This window comes from Musca vetustissima, unplaced genomic scaffold (genome assembly GCF_032173495.1).
Source record: "Musca vetustissima isolate MV318-11 ecotype Yass unplaced genomic scaffold, APGP_CSIRO_Mvet_v1 utg27657, whole genome shotgun sequence".
NCBI classification, from domain to species: domain Eukaryota; kingdom Metazoa; phylum Arthropoda; class Insecta; order Diptera; family Muscidae; genus Musca; species Musca vetustissima.
Genome location: NW_026874185.1, coordinates 79,228 through 103,254, shown reverse-complemented (window position 1 = coordinate 103,254; position 24,027 = coordinate 79,228). Strand labels below are relative to the sequence as shown.

Genomic DNA, 24,027 nt, shown 5'->3' with positions numbered 1-24,027 from the left:
TTCACGTGAAAAGCAGAACAGGAGGTAACTCCTTTAAGTGTATGTGTGAAGTGTAAAGAACACACCGTGAGTTCCAGAACATACCCAATTGATATGGGTAATGCAATAACATGTACATAATATGATTTTATTTCGTTTTTACGTCTCAAAGAACCTCCAGTCGAACAAATAAATTTTCTCTTCGAAACCAAATATTTGACCTTAAAGATATTTTGTAAAGCTACAAGAGTATAAAAGAATACATTACAGGAAAAGAAAAAAACTCGCTGACAGAAATTTTAACAGTTAAAATGTCACAAAATTGATATTTAGACACGATAATCACAACATAAACAGTTTATAAATAAAACAATGAATTGTTGGTATAATTTTCCAAAGACAGTGGCTCCAAATGATTTTAAATATTCAGATGAAGTTACAAACCATAATTTCGACATTTACATTGAGAACACTGAAATATGTGCGAGTTAATATGTTTCTACTAATATATTTCTTGTTTTTGGATACATTAATATATAGAATAACAAATTCGTTTCAACTTTAAATTTTTTATGAAGTTTTATTTCTGATTATTTTTTTTTCTTTTATTTTATTAATTTTATTATTATTATTGAGTCTATGCCTGTATATAATGTTCTTGCTCAGTTTTTTAGGCTTAGGCCTGGATGATTTTTTTTATTTATAATAATAATTATTTCTTCTTTTTTATAATATATTATTGTTGTTATAATATTAATACAGTTTATAATTATTTTTTTATATGTATATGCATTTTTTTACAATTATCTTCTATTATTATTTTTATGTATGTATAAACAGTAAATTAAAAATATATGTATTTTTAAATATATATATATATAAAAATTAAAAAATAATAATACAAAAAACAAAATATATTGTAGGTTCAATTCCAATATACATATATAAAAAAACTGAAAAATTTTATTAAACCACTATCAATTTCTTATTATTTTTTATGCCATTAAAAATGAGTAATATTTTATACCGTCTTTTATTATTTTCACATAGTTTTACTGAATAAAATTTTTTCAGACGGTTATTAGTTTTATTAATTATTATTATTTTATCTATAGTGTATTTATAATATATAGTGTAGGGGTTTTTGCTCTCTCTATTTGTTTTATTGTTATATTTATGTTTTATTATTATAGGTAGGTTATTTGTTTTTATATATATTTTTTATAAATCTATGATATTATTACTTAAGAAAATGACTAGGATAATTCCGAACATGACATTGGTGTACAACCAATTAGAGCAATTGGGAAATTTTTAACATGTGTTTGCCATTGCGATGATAATTGGAAGAATTTAACGCCAGTCCATTCGGTGCCATCGATATAAACTGTAATGATAAAGAAATGGAATGTGATTTAATTAAATGTTCAATATTTTTATAAACAAAACATTAAAATAAAAACATAGAGAAGTATAAATGTAGATTCCCTAGGACATTAGTAGGATTTGACACCCACGAAACTATGGAAAAGGTGAATAGTTAAAAGTTCGCAGAATAATGGATCGTAAATGCTTTGTTTGGGGAGTTGTTAGGAGTTTATACTCTTTCTTTCTTTCTTTCTATATTTTCACGTAATATTCTCAAATATGATGTACACTAAAGAAAATTAAACATGCCATGGTTAAAAATAAGTCGGGTATATATAAGGTCTAGTCACACAGAATATATTTATGATACTTAGGAAAACATGAACATGTACATCTGTTTCCATCGAACCCTAGAGACCATTAATTTCCTCTTTATATGACGATAAGGGTAAGGGGGAATCTTATGGACTACATTGCTCTACTATAGAGCTCTGTGTGAAGCGTTTCAATCGTTATAAAAAAAGTGAATCTATACCGAAACTTTTTTCCAAGAAGATTTTGTAAAATACTGGGTATCAGATATACAATTGCTTTGATGAACAATTTTTTAAAGTCTTAACATACCAAATTAAAGTCTAAATTCAAAATACTGCCAATTCGGATGGAAAATGTGGTTCACGTTTTCTAAATAATGAAAATTAAATGACACAGATGTATGAGGCCTATACCTAATGGTGCGTTTCACGTTAATACTTTTTATGACTAATTAGGGTATATTGGTTTAAGGCCCTGCTTTTTTGGACCAAATCCGTTTCAGACAATTCGGAGTCGATTTACAAATGTACGTCCGCCTGTCTGTGTGGCCGTCTAGTGTGCACTATAACTCTCGGATGGAGTAACCGATTTCATCCAAACTTTACACATAGTAATATTTCTTCCTAACTTTGTTTTAGTTCGAAGATGAAGAATATCGGTCCCCTCCTTCTGGTACTTCCTCCACTAAATTGTCAAAATTGAAAAAAAAATAATTTTATAATATCATACGAAAGAACATTGTACAACCTAATATCTTTACCAAGCCTAGATCAAGGCCAATGATGGAACCCATTGGTGCACTCCTTTCCTTGCCTCCCCCACAAATTATCAACATTTTCAAATGGAAGTCGAATGGTATGCCCGATTTAAACCAAACTTTACACAAACTATTATCTTTACCAAGCCTAGATCAAGTACGAAGTTGGGAGCCATTGGTCCTCCTCTTTTGGTATCTCCCCCACAAAGGGTCAATATTTCATAAACTTTTAAATTTAATTTGAAACTAATTGAATCACCAATTTGATGAACATTAAATTCGAAACCTCTTAGATAAAAACACACGCCTAATATAGAGCGAATAATAATATTAATATTTTTTTTTTTGAAATAGAGAGCAGGACTTCTATGAGAGAGGCATTATGAAGTTACCTTTAAAATGGCAACAAGTCATGTAAGGGTTTTCCAATATTGGATACGTTAGCTACCCAATCGAAATCTAAAATAAAAAGTATTGGTAATTCGGTTGGAAAACGTTTATACAAATCTTCAAAATACCGATAATAGGGGTTACATTTAAAATAGGACCTATTCCGAAGATTTTTATAGGGACCCATTCACTAAGAACTAAATTCAAAATACCGATAATAGGGACTACACTTAAAATAGGACACATTCTGAAGATTTTTATAGGGACCCTTTCACTAAGAACTAAATTAAAGCTGATGTGTTTATGGTTTGAACATGTGCGTAAAACATTCAAAATATTGAATCGTATATACCTAAACTTGGACAAAACTCTACCTTTAGAAATTCTTAAGATTACAACTGTTGGAGAACTGGATGGTGGGACTCCTGAGTGTTATCGGCAGATTAAGGCAATTTCTTGATGTTTAACAATTTTGAAGTTCTAAAATCTTCTTCTGCTTTGGTATTCAAATAAAAATCATATCAAAATCAGTTGGATGCCCACTCTAGAGTGGCACATTAAATCGAGATAGGGATGAGACCGAAGTCAAAGAAACACCCCATAATTCATTTAGGTTCCATAGAGGGTATTAAAGCTTGTACAATTGCAACATAAACATGTAGATTTTATTTCCCACCCATATATTCCGCTAATCTACACCAACAAATTTCATATGATCCTAAAACATATGGTGGGAAATTGGTCGAAGGGTCTAAGCCTAATTTGCAAACCTTACTGTCATTATAAATAAAATCGAAGTACATGTTGGACCAATAATAAAATACACAAAGGAAATAAATTAAAAGGTTTGGAACTTAATTTGTCTACTTGGATTATTCAGTTGAGAAATTGGTAAAAATTCAAAAATTGTCTGAGAGACAAACAAGTAAACAAATTATAACATATTTGGAAAAGCATTAGCAACACTTTTTCATATTCCAGATAGCTGTGTCCATATATTATAGACCAGAAAAAACAGGCGAAGTTATTTTGAACCAAACGATATCCCTTGGCAGAATAATACTCATTTCATTTATACACACATCATATAATTTATATAGGGTTATGTTGATTGTGAGGATATGGATCTAAGAACTCCTCTGGTATCCTAAGATTCTAATGACGGGTTTACTTTTGGTTTTCTATTCGGATTCTGAGTTCGAGTCACAGGTGGCGAAGGTTAAGTCCTAATTATTCTTTCTTCTTTATTTCAACCCTGGACTACAGTTGGCAAGACATTCACATCTGTATGAGGTGTTTGTTTTTCCATAATTTGTTTTGATTTGTTTTAGAGGAAGACCTCCATAATCAGTTTTAGTCCTCCTCCCCATTCGCCAAGCCACTGAAATCTAATCAATTTGTTTTCTGAGGTTTGCGACACCAAAGTTACTTGGAACCCTATATACCTATTAAATTTAAAAATATACAATGACCCTTCGTCAAACTTACCTCTCAATGGCACTGGATGTGACTGTTTTGGTGAGCATATTAAACGGGCAACGCCTTCAACACATTGCTCCTTTTCGAGATCACGATCTTTTTCTTTTTTCTTGCCCAAACGCATAACTGTAAACAAAAGAAACGCACGTTTAAATTTCATTCAAAAATTTGCCATTAAGATTCCCAAACTTACTTTGCTTTTGTTTCTTTTCTTTGGTAGCAAACGAGACAGTCAAACCATTCGATATTTCACCCAGCTGGGCATTTTGTGGCAAACGCCAAACCTGTAAACTTCTAAACGTACTCTTAATGCTATTCTTGCCACCCTGATCACTGCTCTTGGTGGCACTCTTATCCTTCGAACTTGAATAGTCCATGGGTCGGGCGATTGGCCAATAATCGACTTGCAGCTCAACAGCTTCATTACCCTGTAAATGTTGTGGTGTAGCACTAAAACTATCACCGAGACGTTCACGATGCGAGGATGCTGATGAGGGTGGTGTTTGTAGGGGTGGTGATATACGACCACTTTGTGGTGGTGAACCCGATAAAACACCGCCACCTTGTTGCAGACTTGATGATATATTTTGGTTATTTAATGGATTTTGTGGATTCGAATTGCCAATGGGTATGGGATTGGTAATTGATGATGGTTGCTGTTGTTGCAATTGAGGTTGTTGCTGCTGCTGTTGTTGTTGTTGTTGCGATGCAGTTGCTGTCGCCTGTTGAGCATAGTTTTCTTCGAGATCAAGGGAAGCCTGAGGGCCTTCTAAACAACCAATACGGACATCCTAAATGTGGAAACAGAAAGGATTATTTTTGAAATTCGGAAAAGAAATTTGTTTCCTAACTTACACTAACAAATGGCACAAATATTTGACATGAATCCTCATCCTTATAATTGACCATAGCCTCGGCTATGGGTATTTGTGTGCAGGGTCCAGCCGCATGCAAATATCGTTGTATACGATTCACTAACTCTACAATATCCGATTTAGAGGCTGCACCAGTCTCGGCCAATGAGGTGGCATTCACGGTGGTCACAGCACTGACAGCGGCTGCTGTTTGGGCCACCCGCTCACACAGCTGATACCAGTTGTCCGAGCCAAACATCGCTGCATAGGTCTGATCCAATTGACTGAGATGTCTCGCGATGGTACTGCTACCAATGGGTACAATATAAAATCGCAAATGATTTAACCAATCTGGTGGTCGTACACCCATTAGATCGACATAATGTCGCAGCACGGCACCCTGTAACCAATCGCCGCCAATTAATAGGATTTTCACTGTGGTGGGTGGTTTGGCATTCGAATTGCAGCTAAAAAAAAGAGAGAGAGGGAAAACATTTGGAAATGTTGTTTGGATTTGTAGGTGCATTTGGGGACTTACTATTTCTGTATTTTACCCATTAGGGCCTGCAACACAGCCTTCACCTCTGCCGTATTCTGTGGTACAAAGGCCGGTTTAAAGGAATTCGCAAACATTGTGGTTAATTTCGGCACTAAACTACTACAGCTTAAAGCTTCCGGTGGACTTATTATTGTCACCTCATCGGGTATAACCGAATCTTCACTGGCAAAGATGCGACTCAACTGATCCAGCAGCATTTTACGTGGTTCCACATTGGTGGGCGACAAACATGTCTCTAATACTGAGCGTGGTTCAGCACTTAGGCTAAGTGTCTGTTTCTTCTTACCGCCACCCGGTGTCGAACTAGACGACCGAAAGAGACGTGAACGTTTCTCATTTGATGAGGGTGTGGTTGTTGATGTGTTGTTGGTGGTGGAGTTATTCATATTGGTGGCATTATTGGCATTTTGTCCCATTGAAGCCAATAGATTGGCACTGGTATTCACGGGCGTAAGAGCCTGCTGTTGCTGATGTTGCATACGCATAAAGTCTCGATCGCCACGTGGTGGACTATTTTGTGGATCTGAAGTTTGACCATCGGTAAAGACGGCATTGCCTTCATTGCCGGAACTATCATTACGATTATCACAAAGACGATCTGAAGGAAAAAAGACAAAATTTTATTTAGGTTAGTTTCTGGGAAAATGTTTAAATTGTATTAACAAATATAATAAATAGTTTTGAAATAGTAATTATAATAATCAGAAAATAGAGTACCATAAAAATAAAATCTTGACTAAAAATTAATTTCTATTGGGGGAACAATTTGCATAGGGAGTGGCAGAAACATCTATACAAATTAGGTTTTTAATACGGGTTATATGCATTTCAAAAGCGTGCAATTAAGATTACAGTGAGGTGCATGAGAAAATTAAAATTTTGAAATTGACTGAAGGAATAGAAAATATAGAGAAAGGTAGAGCTTCTGACTAAATTATTTCGAGGAGTGGCGAAATAGGGGACATGCTTTAGAAATCTATTTATGAACGTGTACCACTGAAACACATTGGATCCGGTATCCTAAAATCACATTTTAATGTTATGCGATTGAAAGTAGAGCCTATTTTTCCCAATTAAACCGTGTGCTGAGGCATCGACAAATAAGATTATAATCCTCTTATCCTCTTATTTTTATGGAATAATTTTGGGCACGCTATGGTCCTATACGATTCTGGGTATGGGAAATCACAAAACATAAACACTTCTCAGGCTGTTTTAAAGCCGATTCTAAGTTTGTTGTCTTGTGGTGTATCACTAAAGCTATCATCCATACATTGACGATGTAAATATTCTGATAGGGCGGAACCTTGAAGGAAACTATGCAAAGTAATCTAACCCCATATTTTTCATTGCTCTCGTGCAAAATCCCTGTTGCAAAATCCCAAATGCATCATTGCTGGTTTTTAATATTCTCGATGAGGCTGACGAAATTGAGAAAATCGAAAATCTTCTATGCAGGTGTCGTGCTAGTAGGTCTTTGGATAAACCTAATTTCATAAAATTTGGAGTCGATTAAGAAATGACAATCTGACATACATTGGTGTCTGACTGCTGCTAAGGAAATCGCTGAGGAAATTGGGACAACCGAAAATCTATTCTGCAGGTGTAGTTAGAGTCATTGAATTTCGGCAGATATAAAATATTTATACCCTCAAACTAAGAGCTAATGAGATACAAGTTTCAGACAATCATACATCAAGTTCGAGGATGATGGCTATTGGTTCACTACTACTTTACTTTATCTTTCCTACGAAAATATTTACTTATAGATTTCATGGGGTACCTATGAACCAATTTTAAAGGGACTTTAAATGAAGGAATACGCTTTTGTGGTTTTCTGTAGGTGGAAGTATTTTCTTAGAACAACTTCGAAGATGCCTTCATCTTGTTCCACATCTTTTGGTAGCAACTTCGAAAAATGCTAACCTTTATCATACAGAGACACCGACCCATAGACTAAAACTGATACTTTGTAATTAATTTCAAAGGGACTTTAAATGATGGAACACTTTTTAGGGGTTTTCTGTAGATGGAAGTATTTTCTTGGAATATATTGATGATCCCATCTATTAGGAACAGTTTAAGACTCTGCACCCAGAATACTTTCTGAGGGCTTATATAATTAGGAATACCATTCCGAGTCTCTTTGGGTTATTAGATGTAAATCTCATTGTATAAATTTGAGGGGTCTTTTGTACTTGGAATACTTTATTAGGTCATATTTTAAAAAAATAATGCCACTCTGAGGGTCGTCCAGAGATAGAAGGATTATTGGAAGGATTCTGAGACATTTTGTCAAAAGAAATTATATTCCGATGGTCTTTTGGGACTTCTATTGATAGAAGAATCATCGAGATCTTCTAGAAATTGAAGACATTTCTGATAAAATCTATAAATAGGGCTATTAGAGTCTTTTGGAAGATCATTATTGAGGCATGAGAGCTTAAAAATATACGAAAGTTATTTTTAAGCTCTCATGCCTGAATATTGATCTTCCAAAATACTTTTTCCTAAATCTAGAAAAAAATTAAAAAGGCATCTTTTAGCGCGGAATTTTAAAATAAATTTTGAAGGCGCTTTAGTCTTCTTACATCGAAGTCTCCTTAGAGTTAATTTATACAAATACTTCCCTTTTAAGGATCCATATGTATCGAAGTCCCTTTAGAGATCAATTATACACAGAAGACTCTATAAACACATACAACCTAATATCCCCATTAACCTAATAAAATCACTATAAGTTGCTATTTTCCCCTCCTTCTTTCCCTCGCCTATCTCAATAACCATTTACGTCAATTCACCTAAAATTAGCTTGGGCAATATTTTAAATCGGGCACACAAGGACACAGTTACTTAATTCCAATTCATTAAACATTTCTCGATTACGAATTTTTCATTGGAATCTATTCTTGAACTCGACACAATTATGTAAAAGTTCAACTTCATGGTCTTTATGGTCAGGCTATAAATAACACGAAATTTTAAATAGTAATTTTTTATAATGGCAGCAGCACCAGCTAGGCGGCAAGCAAATGAGGAGCGTGTGAACAGAAAAAAAGACATGCATACATGCCATGCAACCACCATAATTTTGTGGTGAACAAAATGCATTTGCCAGCATCTAAATCAGTGACCCCCTCCCCTTCCTCCTTCATCACATCTACCACAACCAATATATAGATGACAGACCACAACAAATGGCCCTTGATGGATGGGTCGGATGCATTCTTAATGCCATCCATATATGTAAAAAAATTTCACCCAAATGGCTATGCGCGACCACACTGACACACATAATCACATGCAGCCCGGCTAGAGTGTGCCAAGTGTTGGAAGAGTGCGGGAAATATGGGTGGGAAATAAAATGTAGATTTTTCTGTTGCAATTATGCAAGCTTTAATACCCATCTATGGAATAATGGGGTGCTTCTTTTTCGGTCTAATGCCCTTCTCTGTTAGATGTGACACTCTAGAGTGGGCATCCAACTGATTTTTATCTGTTACTATTCGTATGGCAAAGCAGAAGAAGAAGAAGTAGACGGAAAATGTGGAAAACGTTGTCATCGTTTTGCCACATTAATAGCGAGTGGCTGCTGTGCCGTAATAATTATTTGCAACAAAGATTAAATTTAACAACACTTAGTGGAATATAGTTGTCATCTGTGACTGATTCTTGTAATGAGGGGGTCGCACCAGTCCCTCATCACGCGACACTAAGGGATTATAGATTTTCAAAAACAGTTGAACATTTGAAAGCGATTTTAAAATGGAGATTTTTGAGAATAAACAATTCTAGGGATTGGGAAGAAGAGCCTTTATATGAATAATTCTTTCTGGCGCCTTCTATTTAAATATTCTGAGGGTGTTTTGGACCTTCTATATATGAAGAATAACTATCCGACCTCTATCGGAACGTATAAAGGATAAAATACTTATAAAGTTTGGTTGGATCTCTTCCGTAGACGTAGGATAGCGTATTAGTCTCTATGTGACAAATAACTGATGTCTCTTGCTAGGAGCATTTGACAACTGCATAGGAGACAAAAAATACGCTCCATTGACATTCCCATTGGAGGTGGAAAACCTAATTCTACACTGGCCAGCTAGATTATTTTTAAGCCCTTTAGTGAACGTAGTTCTGCGTCGTAAAAATATGGATTTTGAAGTTTTGGATCCAGGTTTCAGGACTGTCTTACCGTATCGTATCTATCGAATGTGATAGCCAATATGGAGTCTAACAGACTATCCACTCTACAGATCGGGCGGTTGCGACAAATAATGGTGCCGCAGCAGCACATATCAGACATTGCCTTCTTGTGACTTTGTGTGTTCTCAAAAAAATTAAGGAGAAACACTGCATTGAAGTAGTAACTGGGTTGAAAATGACTTCTTCTTTAAGAGATGGTAAATAATATGAAGGCTACAACGTGGTCTTGAAAAAAAGTGAAATATTTTCTTAGGAAATACAAAATTTATGGCACATAATGAAAAGCCATTGTGGACCATTTTCCTGAGGTCTGATGTTTTGGTAGGCCCCTTAAGATGTTCTATAGATCGAAAATATTCATGAGATTTCTTCTACAGAGTATAAAATCTTCCATAGGTAGATGTTCTCCCTGAGATATAAAACATTCCGACCTTTTGCTATATAGAATACCCAATCTTTTTGAGAGCAAGTTGATGATTTATGAGATTTTTTATAAGTAGGCGATCTTTCCGAAGGATTCTAGAGATCGAAAACCTTTCCAAAATCGTTCATCAGATAATCGTTCACTTTCAGATAATATGTATCAAATTTTTCCGAGATATTCTATACGTAGAACTATTTCCGAAGCCTGGTGTATTCAAAAGTCCTAGGTATTCTATTGGTTAAGATCTACTCGAGGTCTCCCATTCGTAGAAACCTTACCAAGTATATATACATTCCAAGGTGTTCTATAGGTTAGTACCATTCCGAGATCTCCTATAAAAAAGTCATTCTATAAGGCATCTATTCATATCAGCTCTTCTTTAAATAAAAGTCAAGAAATTGTCTCTTGATAGAAAAGTGTCAAGAGGTCTTCTATAGTTAGAAGCCCTTCTGAATTTATACAAGATTTCTCGAGTTCTTCAGTCAGTATAGAAGCCCGTGATATTCTGTTGAAAAAAAATGTAGGAAAAATGCCTTATATAGATTAAAAGGGTCCTTTCAAAGATTTTCTATAAGTAGACTATTCTTATATAGAAATTGTCTCTTGAAAAGGGTCCTTTTAGAAGCCCTTCTGAAAGATTTTCTATAAGTATATTCTGACTATTCTGGAAAAATGATATAGATTAAAAGGGTCATTTTCTGTAGAAGGAAGACATCTGTAGAAGGAAGCTAGGCATCAGGACTTAGATAGAAATAGATTTATATTTCTAAGGTGTTTATATATAGGTATTTCTAATGAATTTTACAGATCTGCCACATACCCCATACTTGTCTGACACGATAGAAGTGAGTATATTATATTATTACGAAGTTTCAACAATTTGGCATTCAGAGACCTTGGAGGCTAAACAACTTCATCATTGAACATTTTTAATATTAATCCATGCCCTCATACAAATGTCACGCCTCATTTTCGGTATATTTAAGGTCCTAGCCCAATTTGGTGTTTAATTTTCTCCTGGTAGCAATTCATTACGATATAACTCCCACAAAAGGTCCCGGTCGGTATTTTGAATGACTATCACATGATGAAAGGGTAGAAAATTTCGGACCGATTGGACTTAACAACGGTTTTACTAGAAATATCGATGAAGTAGGGAAAGTTACAAATATTGTATGCTTTCTTATTTTATTTTTAGCGTAAATCATTGCAATTTAAAAAAAAATAGCAAAACATACACATGCACATAATCACACATCAATATAAAAATTTAGTATCTACAACAGACAAAAAATATATATATGTATATATATGGAGAAAAAAAGGACACATTTAGATAATCTTCGATAAATCTTTAGACTAGACAGACACTTTCTACAACACACATAGATAAATAACAAGGATTTCGCAAGCGGATTACAACAAAAAGGACATGAAATCAAACTCAAATGTACAGCAGTGGGTGGAGGGTGAGATAAAAATTAATAAAATATAAAAATATAAAATAAAATATGAAAACAAATTAAATAAAAAATATATTTAATTAAGAAAAATAAATTTATTTATTGAGGACTTAAACGACTCGTTCCTATCTCAATTTGGCTCAATATAGACAAATAGATAATATAAATACCAGAGATATATTTCCAAATTAATCTCGAAATTGTTATCTTTCTATGTTGTTAATTTTTGAACTATTTTTTGTTTTTGTTTATTTTAAATTAAATTCATTCTTCTCAATCATTAGCCCTTTTCTGTAAAATTCGCATTAACATTGTTCGAATCTATAAAATTGCGATTAACGTTTTGTTTTTTCAAAACTTACTAATTTATCTTTATTCTATTTAAATATGCTAAAACTTTGGCCCTAATAAAATATATATTTGTTTGCATGTAGTTAGTACTTAAATACTTAGAACATATATAGAAAAATACACAACAAATATAAAACAAAACAAAACAAAACAAAAAAAAAAAAACATAACATATATGCAAATCAAAACATAGCATTTGGTTAGAGAGGCATAACAAATAAATTTAAAATATAAATACATAACGACAAGGGGAGACATACAGACTTTAAGTGGGGGTGGGGTTGCAGTTAGGGGTTTGGGGGCAGATGGGGAAAACTGACATTTTTAAACAAGCTATTCGTTATTTTCATTCGGAAAGTCTGTGACAAAAAATTGGGGGGTGTTTTTTTTTGCTTTGAGGGTGGGGCAGAGTGGACAGACAAACAAACAAGTGACATAGGGGGTGGTGTGTGGTTAGAATAAATAACAGAAGGACTTTTTTATTAACAAAAAAAAACAAATTAAATTTAGACTCTTTTTCATTTTTGCTAAAAAATATACAAAATTTTTTTGGTAGTGTTTTTATTTTTTATTTTATTAATTACACAGACCTGCTGTTGGTGTTGCCGAATTGTTATTGTTTGTTAAATGAATGCATTTTTGCTTGTTATTATCAATTTGAAATGACGAATTTGTCAATTGGTCGCTTTTGTCCGATGATCTGCGCTCAATGTTGCCTGCAAAAAGAAATTTTCCGAATTCAAGCCATGCAATTACAAACAAATTAATACATAATAAAAAAATTAAATTTAAATAATTTAGTTTGGTGTTTTTTTTTCTGGTAATAATACATATAGAAATTAGCATATTATAATTAAAACGGAAGTAATAACAAATAAATAATAAAAGTAATTAAAATAAATAATAAATTAGTATTAAATAAATATAATAATGTTATGCATGTGTTAGTATGGAGTTAAAAGCAAATTGTAAACATAAGGGTTTGTTTGGGCTTATCATATGCAATAATTTTGTATAAATAATTATTAGTAGTTAATATTTAATAGAGTTATGCTAATTTGAGAGGAATGTTATTTTATCATGTTTGATCAAGCATGGAAAATATTAAATTTATTTAAATACAATTGTGGGGATTTTTTAGGCCCAGGAAAAGAGTTATGTATGTGTTTTATATCATTTGATATACTAAAATTTATTAATTTATATTATTAAAATATATTGTGAGACCCCATATTATTAGAATGGAAATGGTAACATGTTTGTTAGGAAAGAGAAATAGGTTTTAAAGAACATATGTGAGAGCATATAATTGCAGACGATCCATCATAGAAGACTTTTTACCACTACACTATTATAAAATTGGTCCTCAGTAAAGTGTCTATTTTTTAACAACTTTATTATTATATTTTTATAAGAAAAATACACAAAAGGAAAAAACTAAAAAAAAAGTTAATTGTGAAAAACAGTCTATAGTAAGAAAAGAAAATACAAATTTTGTATTAATATTAATTTTTCTTTAGATTAAAATTAATTTAGTAAAAAAATACAAAACGTAATTTCCAAATTTCTATAGGAAAAATCCTACATAAAACATCGCCGATGCCTGGGTTAATTTGTTTATACCAATACAAGTAAAAACGTCATTAAGTCGCAGTTCGAATTTGTTATACCATTTACCATGATCGGTAATATTATATGGTTGCTGATAGGAAATACCAAAATACCTCGAATATACGAACAAGTGAGCGGAGCAGTGTAGTCGGACGGGGCCGACCATACGAAACCCTACACAACTTCCATGAAAATCTAACTTTCTGTGGTTCTATATTCTGATATTGGGCAATATTTCGCGATATTTGCACACTTTTGACTGGCTAGAGGTCAGCAAATGTTACTAATAAACAGTACAGCACCTCTAATTACTTTCACCGTGGGTTGTGTTGTGATGTTCGGCTTTCGACTCGAAAAGTACAAATAATTAAGTTTTCGGTCCACTTCATCCGAAAAATATTATCTGATCATCAGCTAACATTTTAGGCGTTGTCCTTGACCATAACTAGAACCTCATGGAACAGCGATCAGCGCTATATTTCCGCCCTCCAATGTGGTAATAGGTTCCTAATTAATATATGAATACCTAAGCACCTGTAAATATTTAAGTATAACTCCCGCATCCGAGAACCTACGAAAAAATAATTGGCATCAATTTAAAGGTCAACCACTCCTCTTAGATATTCTATCAACTTCTCAGGTCTATGTCCTTCAGTGGTAAATATATACGCTATAGAATACAAATTTTGTCATTTTTCACACAAAAGTTAGGGTTCATTTGACCCGCTAAATATTGACCGATCTTTATCAAAACAGGCATGCTTATTCTTTGGCCCGATCCCCTTCTCAATGCAAAAAATCGCGGTGTTTGGGCCATAATTGCGGTCTCTGAAGCGAGCAGAAAAACCGGCAAAAATAAAGTTTTTGGTCCATTTCATCCCCTAAATATTAACCGATCTTTTCCAAAAACAATAGGGGTCTTCATTGGCCAGAACCCATCCTACATGCAAAATTTCGTGAAAATTGGTCCATAACTGTGGCCTGTATCGTGTTTACAAATTATAATGGACAGAGGGACGGACGGACGGACACACATGTCTAGAACGACTCAGCCAGTCGATATAAGACGATCGGTATACTTAAAGGTGAGTCTAGGACCAAAGCGAGTTAAGACGTCGTTAGACACGAAATTTTTATACCCCCATTCAAAATACTTAAATTCGATCGGAACTCTTATATGGCGGCTAAGCCAAGCCAGGGAAAAACGGAATAATGAACTAAACCCAACCTGGTTAAAAAAATTGTGCTATAGCCTTGAACATACCGGAAATGATGTGTGACCTTTGTATGGAGCTCGATAGAAAAACTGACTTATATTACAAAAATTCTGTGAAGAAGTTGTTTACCCACAAAGATCCCGAAATGCGAAAAGCATTCACGTCGAAATGCTAAAATATAGTCAAAAGTATCTAATACTATCCCAATATTTATAATGAGGGTGAATATAATATATGACAGTTATCCGCAAGATCGGCCCATATTTATAATTATTCCCCAATGAGAACTTAAAATATAACATTATATACAAAACTACCGATACTCAGGTTGGATAATTGGACTAGGACCTTAAAAATACCGAAATTGACGAGTGATTTTTTGATTTTTTTTGATATACTTATATTGAAAATATTCTGCGAAGACGTTTTCTATCCCCCAAGATCCCGGAATATCAAATCACAGCCACTTCGTAATGACAAAAAATGATCAAAATACTTATAAAGAGACTGATCGCCCTATATTTATAATATTTGACAGGAAGATTTTCTACCCATTTGTCGATCTGATTGGAAAATTGGACTGGGCCTTGATTTGTCATCGAATTACTATCAGAAATGTTGCTGATATTATTCGCATATAGTTCAGCTCATGCGTATAAAGTCTAAAGATCCAATTCGGAGAATTGTGAAGGTTTCCCTCACTATTTCCTTCCAATGCAATAGCGTTGTGCATAGGGACGTATGGTCAACAAGGAAAACTACCTTAGGTATGCTTCAGAAGTGCACAGAATAGTGTAAGAACCAATCATGGATTTTGCACCATAATAACGCACCAGTTCACACCTCAACCACCGTATTCACTAAAAACTGAAGACACGGATGTAAGGAAACGATTTGCTACAATTAAGGAGATACAAGCATTGAACAGGAGCTGTTAGCCCAAAATATGGACAATTTGTTTTTTAAAGGGGTTCAATGTTTTTTATTCGTTCCACAAAAAGAACTATATCATTTATTTAGTTCCCTAGTTCATCTAGTTCAATACTTAATTGGTACACTTCAATTGTTCGGCCAACGAAGGGGAAGATCTACATGGACGATTGAATTAAGAGGAATTAGGTGAACGAGTGCAAAATGAACGACTGAAGCAAAAGGACATAGAAGAACGATTGAACCGGATCGATTAATTTATGTTTTTATTTATTTTTGTTTCGAGATGAGTTACGTGATCGAAGTTGCAATGAAAAGGAGAGCCAGAAAGCTGTTGCTTAAGCAGTTCATAATGCTTATTGGGAAATGTGGCTTACAAATGTCGTTACCTGATATGTTGTATTTGTATCGAATTTTTCTTGTAGTGAAGGACTTTTTTCCATAAATCTACAATATTTTTCTTCCATGGTATACAACTGTATATTGTGCATCCTTAGGATGATAAGGAAGTGGCTTTGAACGATAAGGCGCCGGACAACAATTGGGAGATGCTATAGGAACTATGGTTTAAATCCCGGACGGGTCCATGCTTAATTTTTGAGTTTTATGCTTTTTACGGTCATTGATTGATGGCCATTTTCTCTTAAAATGCATAAACTCATAAAATAAATGGCGAAGCTTTTTTAAATAAACTAAACCTTAAATACTAGATTTTTATTAGAATATTCTAGAGAAAAATATCTTAATTTTCCCTTTAATAAAACTAGATTAGAGCATCTGGTTGAATGTCTCTGTTGAAATGTCAACAAATATAAAAAATCCATTCAAATTTTATTTTATGAATATAAAACGTGATTTTCTTCAAAAAATTTCCATTTCACTCAAGGGGACCTTTTGGGTTAAATGAACCGCGGCGTCATAAATTCACGAATCAGCTCAAGTACTTTCAGTCATTCACTCTCACAATGCACTTGAACCTCTTCATATTTATCAAAAAGAAATGAAACGAACCATAAAAAATGTATTTTCCATAAAACTACTAAATAATAAAAAAAAAACTGACAAATTTTCCAAAATAAAAAGAAAACATTAAACATAGCACAACAAGTCGCTGTATCCTTCACCCATAGTAAGATTTTCCCAAATTAATAATCATAAAAATCTTTATTTCATTGCTGCTTGAGTGTATGATGAGTGTGTGTGTGGCAAAACGTCGTCATAAACATAGAAATTATGGTTTTTTTAATTATTACACTTTTGTAGCCGAATAATTAAAATAAAAGAAAACTAATTGCTTTCTCACATAAATTTATGGATAATAAAAAAAATTACACACACTCTCATCTTTATAGTACACATCTATGACAAATCGTCACCCAAAACAAAAAAAATTTTTGGATGAATGAAGACTTCCAAAAAAAATTATATACGTAATACATGAATCATAAAATAATATGTATGTGTATGCGTACTTGTTTGAAAACATTAAAGGAATTTATGGAGAAGCGTAACAACAAATTGAAATGATTATGTGATACAAGTGCAACAACACAAATTGAATACAGCTTAATAAAAAAAAAATGTCTACATTGTTTTATTATCCATCATTGAATAGATGGTTTTTTTGTGAATAAAAGGAATCCGGGTTTTAATTTGGAATGAAAAGAAAGGGGGTATTAGAAGAGAATTGTATATTTTTTAAATTGATTGATGAAAGTACTTTATTGAATAAGAAAATAAAATAGAAACAGTAATGCAGTAGTTTTGATTTAGCTGCATTGTAAATAGCTGCGTTGCCTAAAGTCTTCGTATAGTTCGAAAAACGAACAGGAGAAAACAAATCACGCGAACAAACTTTATTATCCCCTTCAGAAAATAATACACTTATGTCAGAATTTTTTCCAATCTTTTTAGTATGGTCAATAGCTACTGTTTAGATTTTCTGGATTCAAAGGAATTTTGTAAGATTGATTGATGAAAATGCTTTAATGGAATTCGTTAATTCTGCACAAAAATCAACAAAATACACCTCTTTGACACTTTCTCTCAGTTTCCCCTTCAAATATTTCATTTAAGTAATAACTGCATAACTGCACATTTAAGATAACAGCTCAGAATAAGTGACCTTTAATTGTTTGCATTTAGATGCACAGAGAATATCAAATTAAAATTTTGAATTTTCTCATTTTTATGCCTTAATTTCACTTACATACACGTTGTGCCAGGTAATTAATTTAAGATAACTGCACTTTTGACTCTCCTGCGCAGAAATAATTGCAAGCGTCGTTTGCGCCGGTAAATAAAAACAACTATATGTAGATCGCAGATCGCAGATATGAATTTCCTGCGTTTTGACAATTCTGATTTGGACGATAGTGTCTCTTCCTGTACCATGAAGATACTTCAGAAGACCATTTTTATATGAAAGTTATTATTTATATTCGCAGGTTATTATTAAAATCAATTTTCAACCAAATTATAACAATTTTGTGGGGGAGGTAGCAGCAAGAAGAGTGGTCAGACATTTCCATTCTCGAACATGAGTGATAGACGGACATTTGTAATTCGACTCCAATTTTTTGAAACGAATTTGGTCCAAATTATTATTTTGGATCATCTTTTAGATCCACTTTCTGGTTTTCTAAAAGTGATTTGGATATCAGGACTTTATTACTACGATTCCAATTTATTTTTAGAAGTACAAACATCTGTTTGGCTTTGGAAGACTATCAGAGATCTTATACAATACCAATGTACAGAATTCATAAGGCTTTTAAGGCTGCTCATATAAACTATGATCAGAAGGTCTTATGGGATCTATGGACCTCAAAAAAAAAATATATATATATTTTTTGGAAGAGTTGTACGAAGTCTCCGATATATATTAATAGGCAATATTAAGTGCTGCCTGTTATCATTTTTTTGGAAAGATAGACATGTTATGACAAAGTACGGTTTGGCGTACGACCATGTGTTGTGTTGTTTACAAATACATAAAAACTAAATTTCCCACCCTGATTTCTTTTTGATCCACTTTCTGACCTTCCAAAAAAGATCTGAAGATCAGGAGTTTATTATTAAGCCTATAATTTAGAAGGGCAAACCTCTTGTTATCAGAGATCTTATAGAATACTAATGGGATGTACACAAGCTTATGAAGCTCACATGAACTATGATCAGAAGGACTTACAAATTTGTTAAGGGTTATACGAAGTTTCCGATATATAATACTGCCCAATGCAATAGTAAGTGCCGACTGTTGCCATTTTCATGGTAAAGATAGACATCTTACTCAGTACGGTTTGTCGTACGACCATGTGTTGTGTTGTTAACAAACACATGAAAAATAAATTCCCCAGAAAATGGAAGAACTCCGAAGTAAATGGTAATTTATTGCTTTGCCAAAACTGTGACAACTATTCCGTTCAAGCAATGTTTGTTGCCTGAAGTCTTCGTATAAATTCGAAAAACGAACAGGAGAAGACGAATCCTGCGAATCTTCACATGTCGGCTCAAACAATATTGTCCTTTAAGATTTGTTCTCCTCAATTGTAGAAAAAATCTTTCCTTTCATCGATGTTTTTAATATTTGTAAGAGAAAAAAGTCAGCGCGTCCGATGAATATGGTATTTTAGGCATAAAAACTGTTTTGTCAAAAAGTGGCGCCAAGACTTAGACCCATGATTTGTCACCTGCTATGACCTTTTTGAGGTAATCTGGACCCATGACCATGTTCAACAGCTCCTAAATCCATGTGATGCACAAAATGTATCAATTTTGGAACAATCTTCGCTGCGGCACCTTTCATGCCTGGAATATCGGTAAAATTGCTTATGAGCCAAACGTAATGAACCGAATAGAAACGTAAAATCATAAAGTACATTAAAACCGTTTTTCTTAAAATAGACATACTCAGTAAAATTTGACGTATGACCATGTGTTGTGTTGTTCACAGTAACATTAAAAATGCAACGGAAATTTGAAGAAATACTCGGTAAATGTCCTTGCGGATTCAGTTTCATTCTTTACACAAAACTTGATGGAGTTTCATTGATCGGAATAGAAACAAATCGAAAAACACATTAAAATCTTTTTTGTTAACATAAACGTACTCAGAACGAATTGACATGTGTTGTGTTGTTAAAAGTAACGTGAAAAATGCAACGATATTTTGAAAAAAAAAAATATATATATATATATTACTGTTGTGCTTCAATAGATGTTCGATGATCGATACAGGTGATAAATCGTCGATCTATGCGTGCGAGCGTGAAACAAATCAGCAATCGGCCATGTAGGCTTTCGAAGACTGGTTAGCCGCCGCACAGTCCTGCCTTTGCACTCAAGGGCCAATTGTAATTCCCGAATAAAAATGCGTGGTCAGACCAAAAGGTTTTATGAATTATAAGAATGTCTTAAAGACATCCTGGTTATAGTAAACTCAGTGATAGAATGAGATCAGGACGTCGTATTAAACACTTGAATATTTTATTGAAGACCTGGAGGCATTTCAGAAGTTCATCCGATCTTTTATCGAAGATCATGGTTGTCGAAAATTACAGTTGTGCCGTGCATAAAATGATAATGCAATATTGTTATTTGCCATACCGTAAGACAGAGATATTATAATGTATTTCTTACAAAGTTATACACAATGTATACATTCCATTTAATAACCCTATGTGTGCTGGGGCTACGATTATGAATGAAGCCACAACGGACGGCCACCCACCCTAAGCTGAAATTAAACGATTTCGTCGTGTATTATTTTAAGTAATGGATAAACTGAAACATAAATGGAATATATGACATGTTGTTGTTGTTTGGATGACTGACTGACTGGCTGCCTGGTTGGTTGTCGAGTAAATTGTTTGTGGTTTTAACAGCGACGACGACAACGACAATTACTTTGTGCTGTAACTTATCGTCCAAATATGATGATGTGTGGCAATGTCATGCATTTATGGATGTCATGGATGAAATGCAATTGCCGGTCGGTATGTAGACAGACAGACGGGCAGTCAGTCAGTGTGGTAGTAGGATTACATATTGACAAACGGCCATTCATTTAATGTACAATATTTTTTTCAAAAGGTTGTTGACGTTGGGTTTTTGGAAGCGGGCAGTGAGGGAGAGGAAAAATGTACTTGAAACAGAGATTTGAAAATAAATAAAAACACAACAAAATAATAAAAAATACAATTAAAAAACTCAATGGGGGGTTATATATGCCCTTTTTAAAATACATTATGTATGTAGCAACTCATCTAACAAACCATCCTAAATCGAAGTTAAATACCCTAAACAAATTAATTTCTACATGGTTAATAAATATATTTTTTAATAAATTATGATTTGCCATCGAAAATTTTGGACTTAACACTTCCAAAAAATACGTATGCCTTGAAATGAAAATTTGATTTTGCAACGAAACGAAAATAGAAATGAAACAGCTATGAAATGAACAGCTATTAAAAACGAAACGAAACTGAATGAAACGCAACTGAACTGAGCGAACGAACGAACGGAAACTGTAACCCACCTTTATTTTTGGACGTTACAAATAATTGCAGTAATCTATACCATCTTTTTTGATAATGTTGATCAGATGTGGGTGGTTCAAATTCTGTAAAAAATAATAACAATTTAAGAGAGAGAAAGAAGTAATTATCATCAGTATTGCAAAACTAGTCTTTGGGTGTTTTGATTAGCGAAAGTTTGAATTGCCTTTTTTGGATTTTTGTTTTCCAAATAATCTAGACATGGTGGTATTTGACATGAAAAGCATTTTCTATATTATTGCCTGAAATAATTAATTTTTAGGATTAAATAGAATTTGCTAGATGTATTTTCTGAACCTCTATATATTTAACATTTACTAGCAACATATTAATTGATTAACATAATTTACTCTAATATTGTTGTATTTATTTTTTTATAATGTTTGTATGTGTATATACAGTGTGAAATGTTAAAAAATATATTTTTTTCGATTTCAAAAGATCCATTAAGGATACACAAACAAAGAAGAGTTAAGTCTTCTATTGGCCGAAGAACCTCATACATTAATAAACATGTTTTTTAATTGCGTCTAAAGAAGACGATCATATTTCCATTGATAACCTGTTCATGGAAGAGAGACTATCCATTGGGGATTTCTGTTATAAGGATGACCTATTAAAGGTATTTTATAAATTAAAAGAGTAAAATTCAAGAAGCCCATTATACACAGAAGACATTTAGAAAGTCCGCCACATATAGACTCTGTAAGAAGAATACAACTTTTCATTCCTTCTAACAGAAGATCAGAAGACCTTAATTAAGGTTAGGAAGTATTATAGAAGAAAGGCTTTAAAAGTTTTTCTGAGATCTGATAGAACATAACTTGGGCCTACAACAAATACAGACGGGCAAAAATTAAGGACGTAATGAAGCCCAAATTTTCTGAGATCAGATTGACTTACAGACAACAGAGAAGTTTTCCTCCGGTCTTGTCACAAAAAATTCTTAATAAAGATACGAAAGTCCTACAGATATACTGATGCTTCAAAATATAAATTCAAATATAAAGAGGACTTATGAACGTTCACATAACACTATTGAGAGTCAACAAGAAGTTTTATTGAATAGTAGATGAGTACCCTGAGAATTAGAAGATCCTACAGAAAAGGTCTAATAGAAGACCAGAAGGAATTAAAGGAGCCCAAGAGATCTTATAGAAAACTAAAAAAACATTTTAAATTAAGATATTTTACAGAACATCATTGAAAGACAACAAAAGATTTTATTGAGAAGCAGATGAAGTCCCAGAGAACCAGAAAAATTAATAGAAAAATACCTAATGGAAGACCAGATAAAATATAGAAGCCCAATAGGTCTTTAAGAGATCCAGAAACTATTATAGACGACCAGATTATACTATTAACTATCAAGAATGTTTTTAATTAGAAGGTCTCAAAGACCAGACGATTTCAACGACCATGAAGTTTCAATTTAAAGAGGTCCTATAGGAAGACTATTATTTTAATGAACTGGATGAAGATCAGCCGATACAGGCCAGTAAGATAGGACAAGTTCAAAATGAATGTCAAAAGGTTATAAAGAGGGTTGTAAAGGTGGCTGTAGGATCTTAAAGAGAGCAGTATGTCTAAGGTAGAACACCATGTCGTATCAAAGAAAACCTTCAGTTATTACGACCTATTAATATTTATATCTTAGAAAACACTAAGTGTTGTTTGGCTACGACCGAGGGCCTTTCTGACCTTCCGAAACGTGGAATTGATGGGGTATTCGATCTACAGTTCGGATTTGACTACTTTTTATTCTTGACCATCAAGAGAAAATGCGTGACCCAAGAACACCAATGTTAGATTTCACGAAGACCAGGAGATCTTTGGTGAAAGTCATATATAAAACCAGGAGGTCTTATAGAAAAACAGGCTACCCATAGAAGTACAGATTATCTTTAAGAATAACAATCACCAGAATGAATTTATGAGGTCTTTTAGAATTTCGAAGGAAGTTAAAGAAGGACATGTAGAGTCGATTCTGGTCAACTTCTTCAAGAAATATGAATAAGACATTAAGGGAAGCATGGGGTATACTTGGATGTTTTATTGAAAACCAGGAAAGGAAAAATGTCTAATATTAGCCAAAGAAATTTCTAGAAGGTATAAAGGTGAAAGACTTGAAGATTTGTATAGAAGATCTGTAGCTGTCATATTATTGTAAAGAAGATCTGTAGATTTTATCTTGTGAGAAACCTATAGATCATTTAAAAGACAACATGCATTCGTTATAAAAAATGGTGTCTTACAGAAGATTCCAAGGTCTTAAAGAATGCTTGGAGGTTTTTAGAAGATCTAAAGGGTTTATTTAGGCTTAGAGAAAACAATGGAGGCTAAGAGTTGTTTTAGAGTACCAGTAGACTTTAAGAAGACCTGGAAGTCTTTCTGAACACCCTGTAAACACTTACAGGGTTCCTACAGATAATTCGATGGTTCTAAAGAAGGCTTGGAGTTTTCAAGAAGATCTGATGATTATATTGAGGACTTGGAGATCATAAGGAGTTCAGTAGATTTTAAGAAGACATGGAAGTCTTACTAAAGACTCACACATCTGTTA

The 24,027-nt window shown here is 33.4% G+C and overlaps 1 protein-coding gene across 1 annotated transcript in view; it reads right to left on the bottom strand.

Moving 5' to 3' along the window:
* Positions 1-1,163: 1,163 nt before the first annotated feature.
* LOC133331532 (phosphofurin acidic cluster sorting protein 2) overlaps positions 1,164-24,027 on the bottom strand; it is an 86,606-nt gene continuing 63,742 nt past the window's right edge. The window contains exons 6-11 of the mRNA XM_061539921.1: positions 12,736-12,861; positions 5,681-6,299; positions 5,144-5,609; positions 4,482-5,079; positions 4,298-4,414; positions 1,164-1,366 (exon numbers count right to left, since the gene is read on the bottom strand). Coding sequence (XP_061395905.1) covers positions 1,236-1,366; positions 4,298-4,414; positions 4,482-5,079; positions 5,144-5,609; positions 5,681-6,299; positions 12,736-12,861 — 2,057 coding nt within the window. The 3' untranslated portion in view covers positions 1,164-1,235. The remainder of the gene's footprint in view (positions 1,367-4,297; positions 4,415-4,481; positions 5,080-5,143; positions 5,610-5,680; positions 6,300-12,735; positions 12,862-24,027) is intronic.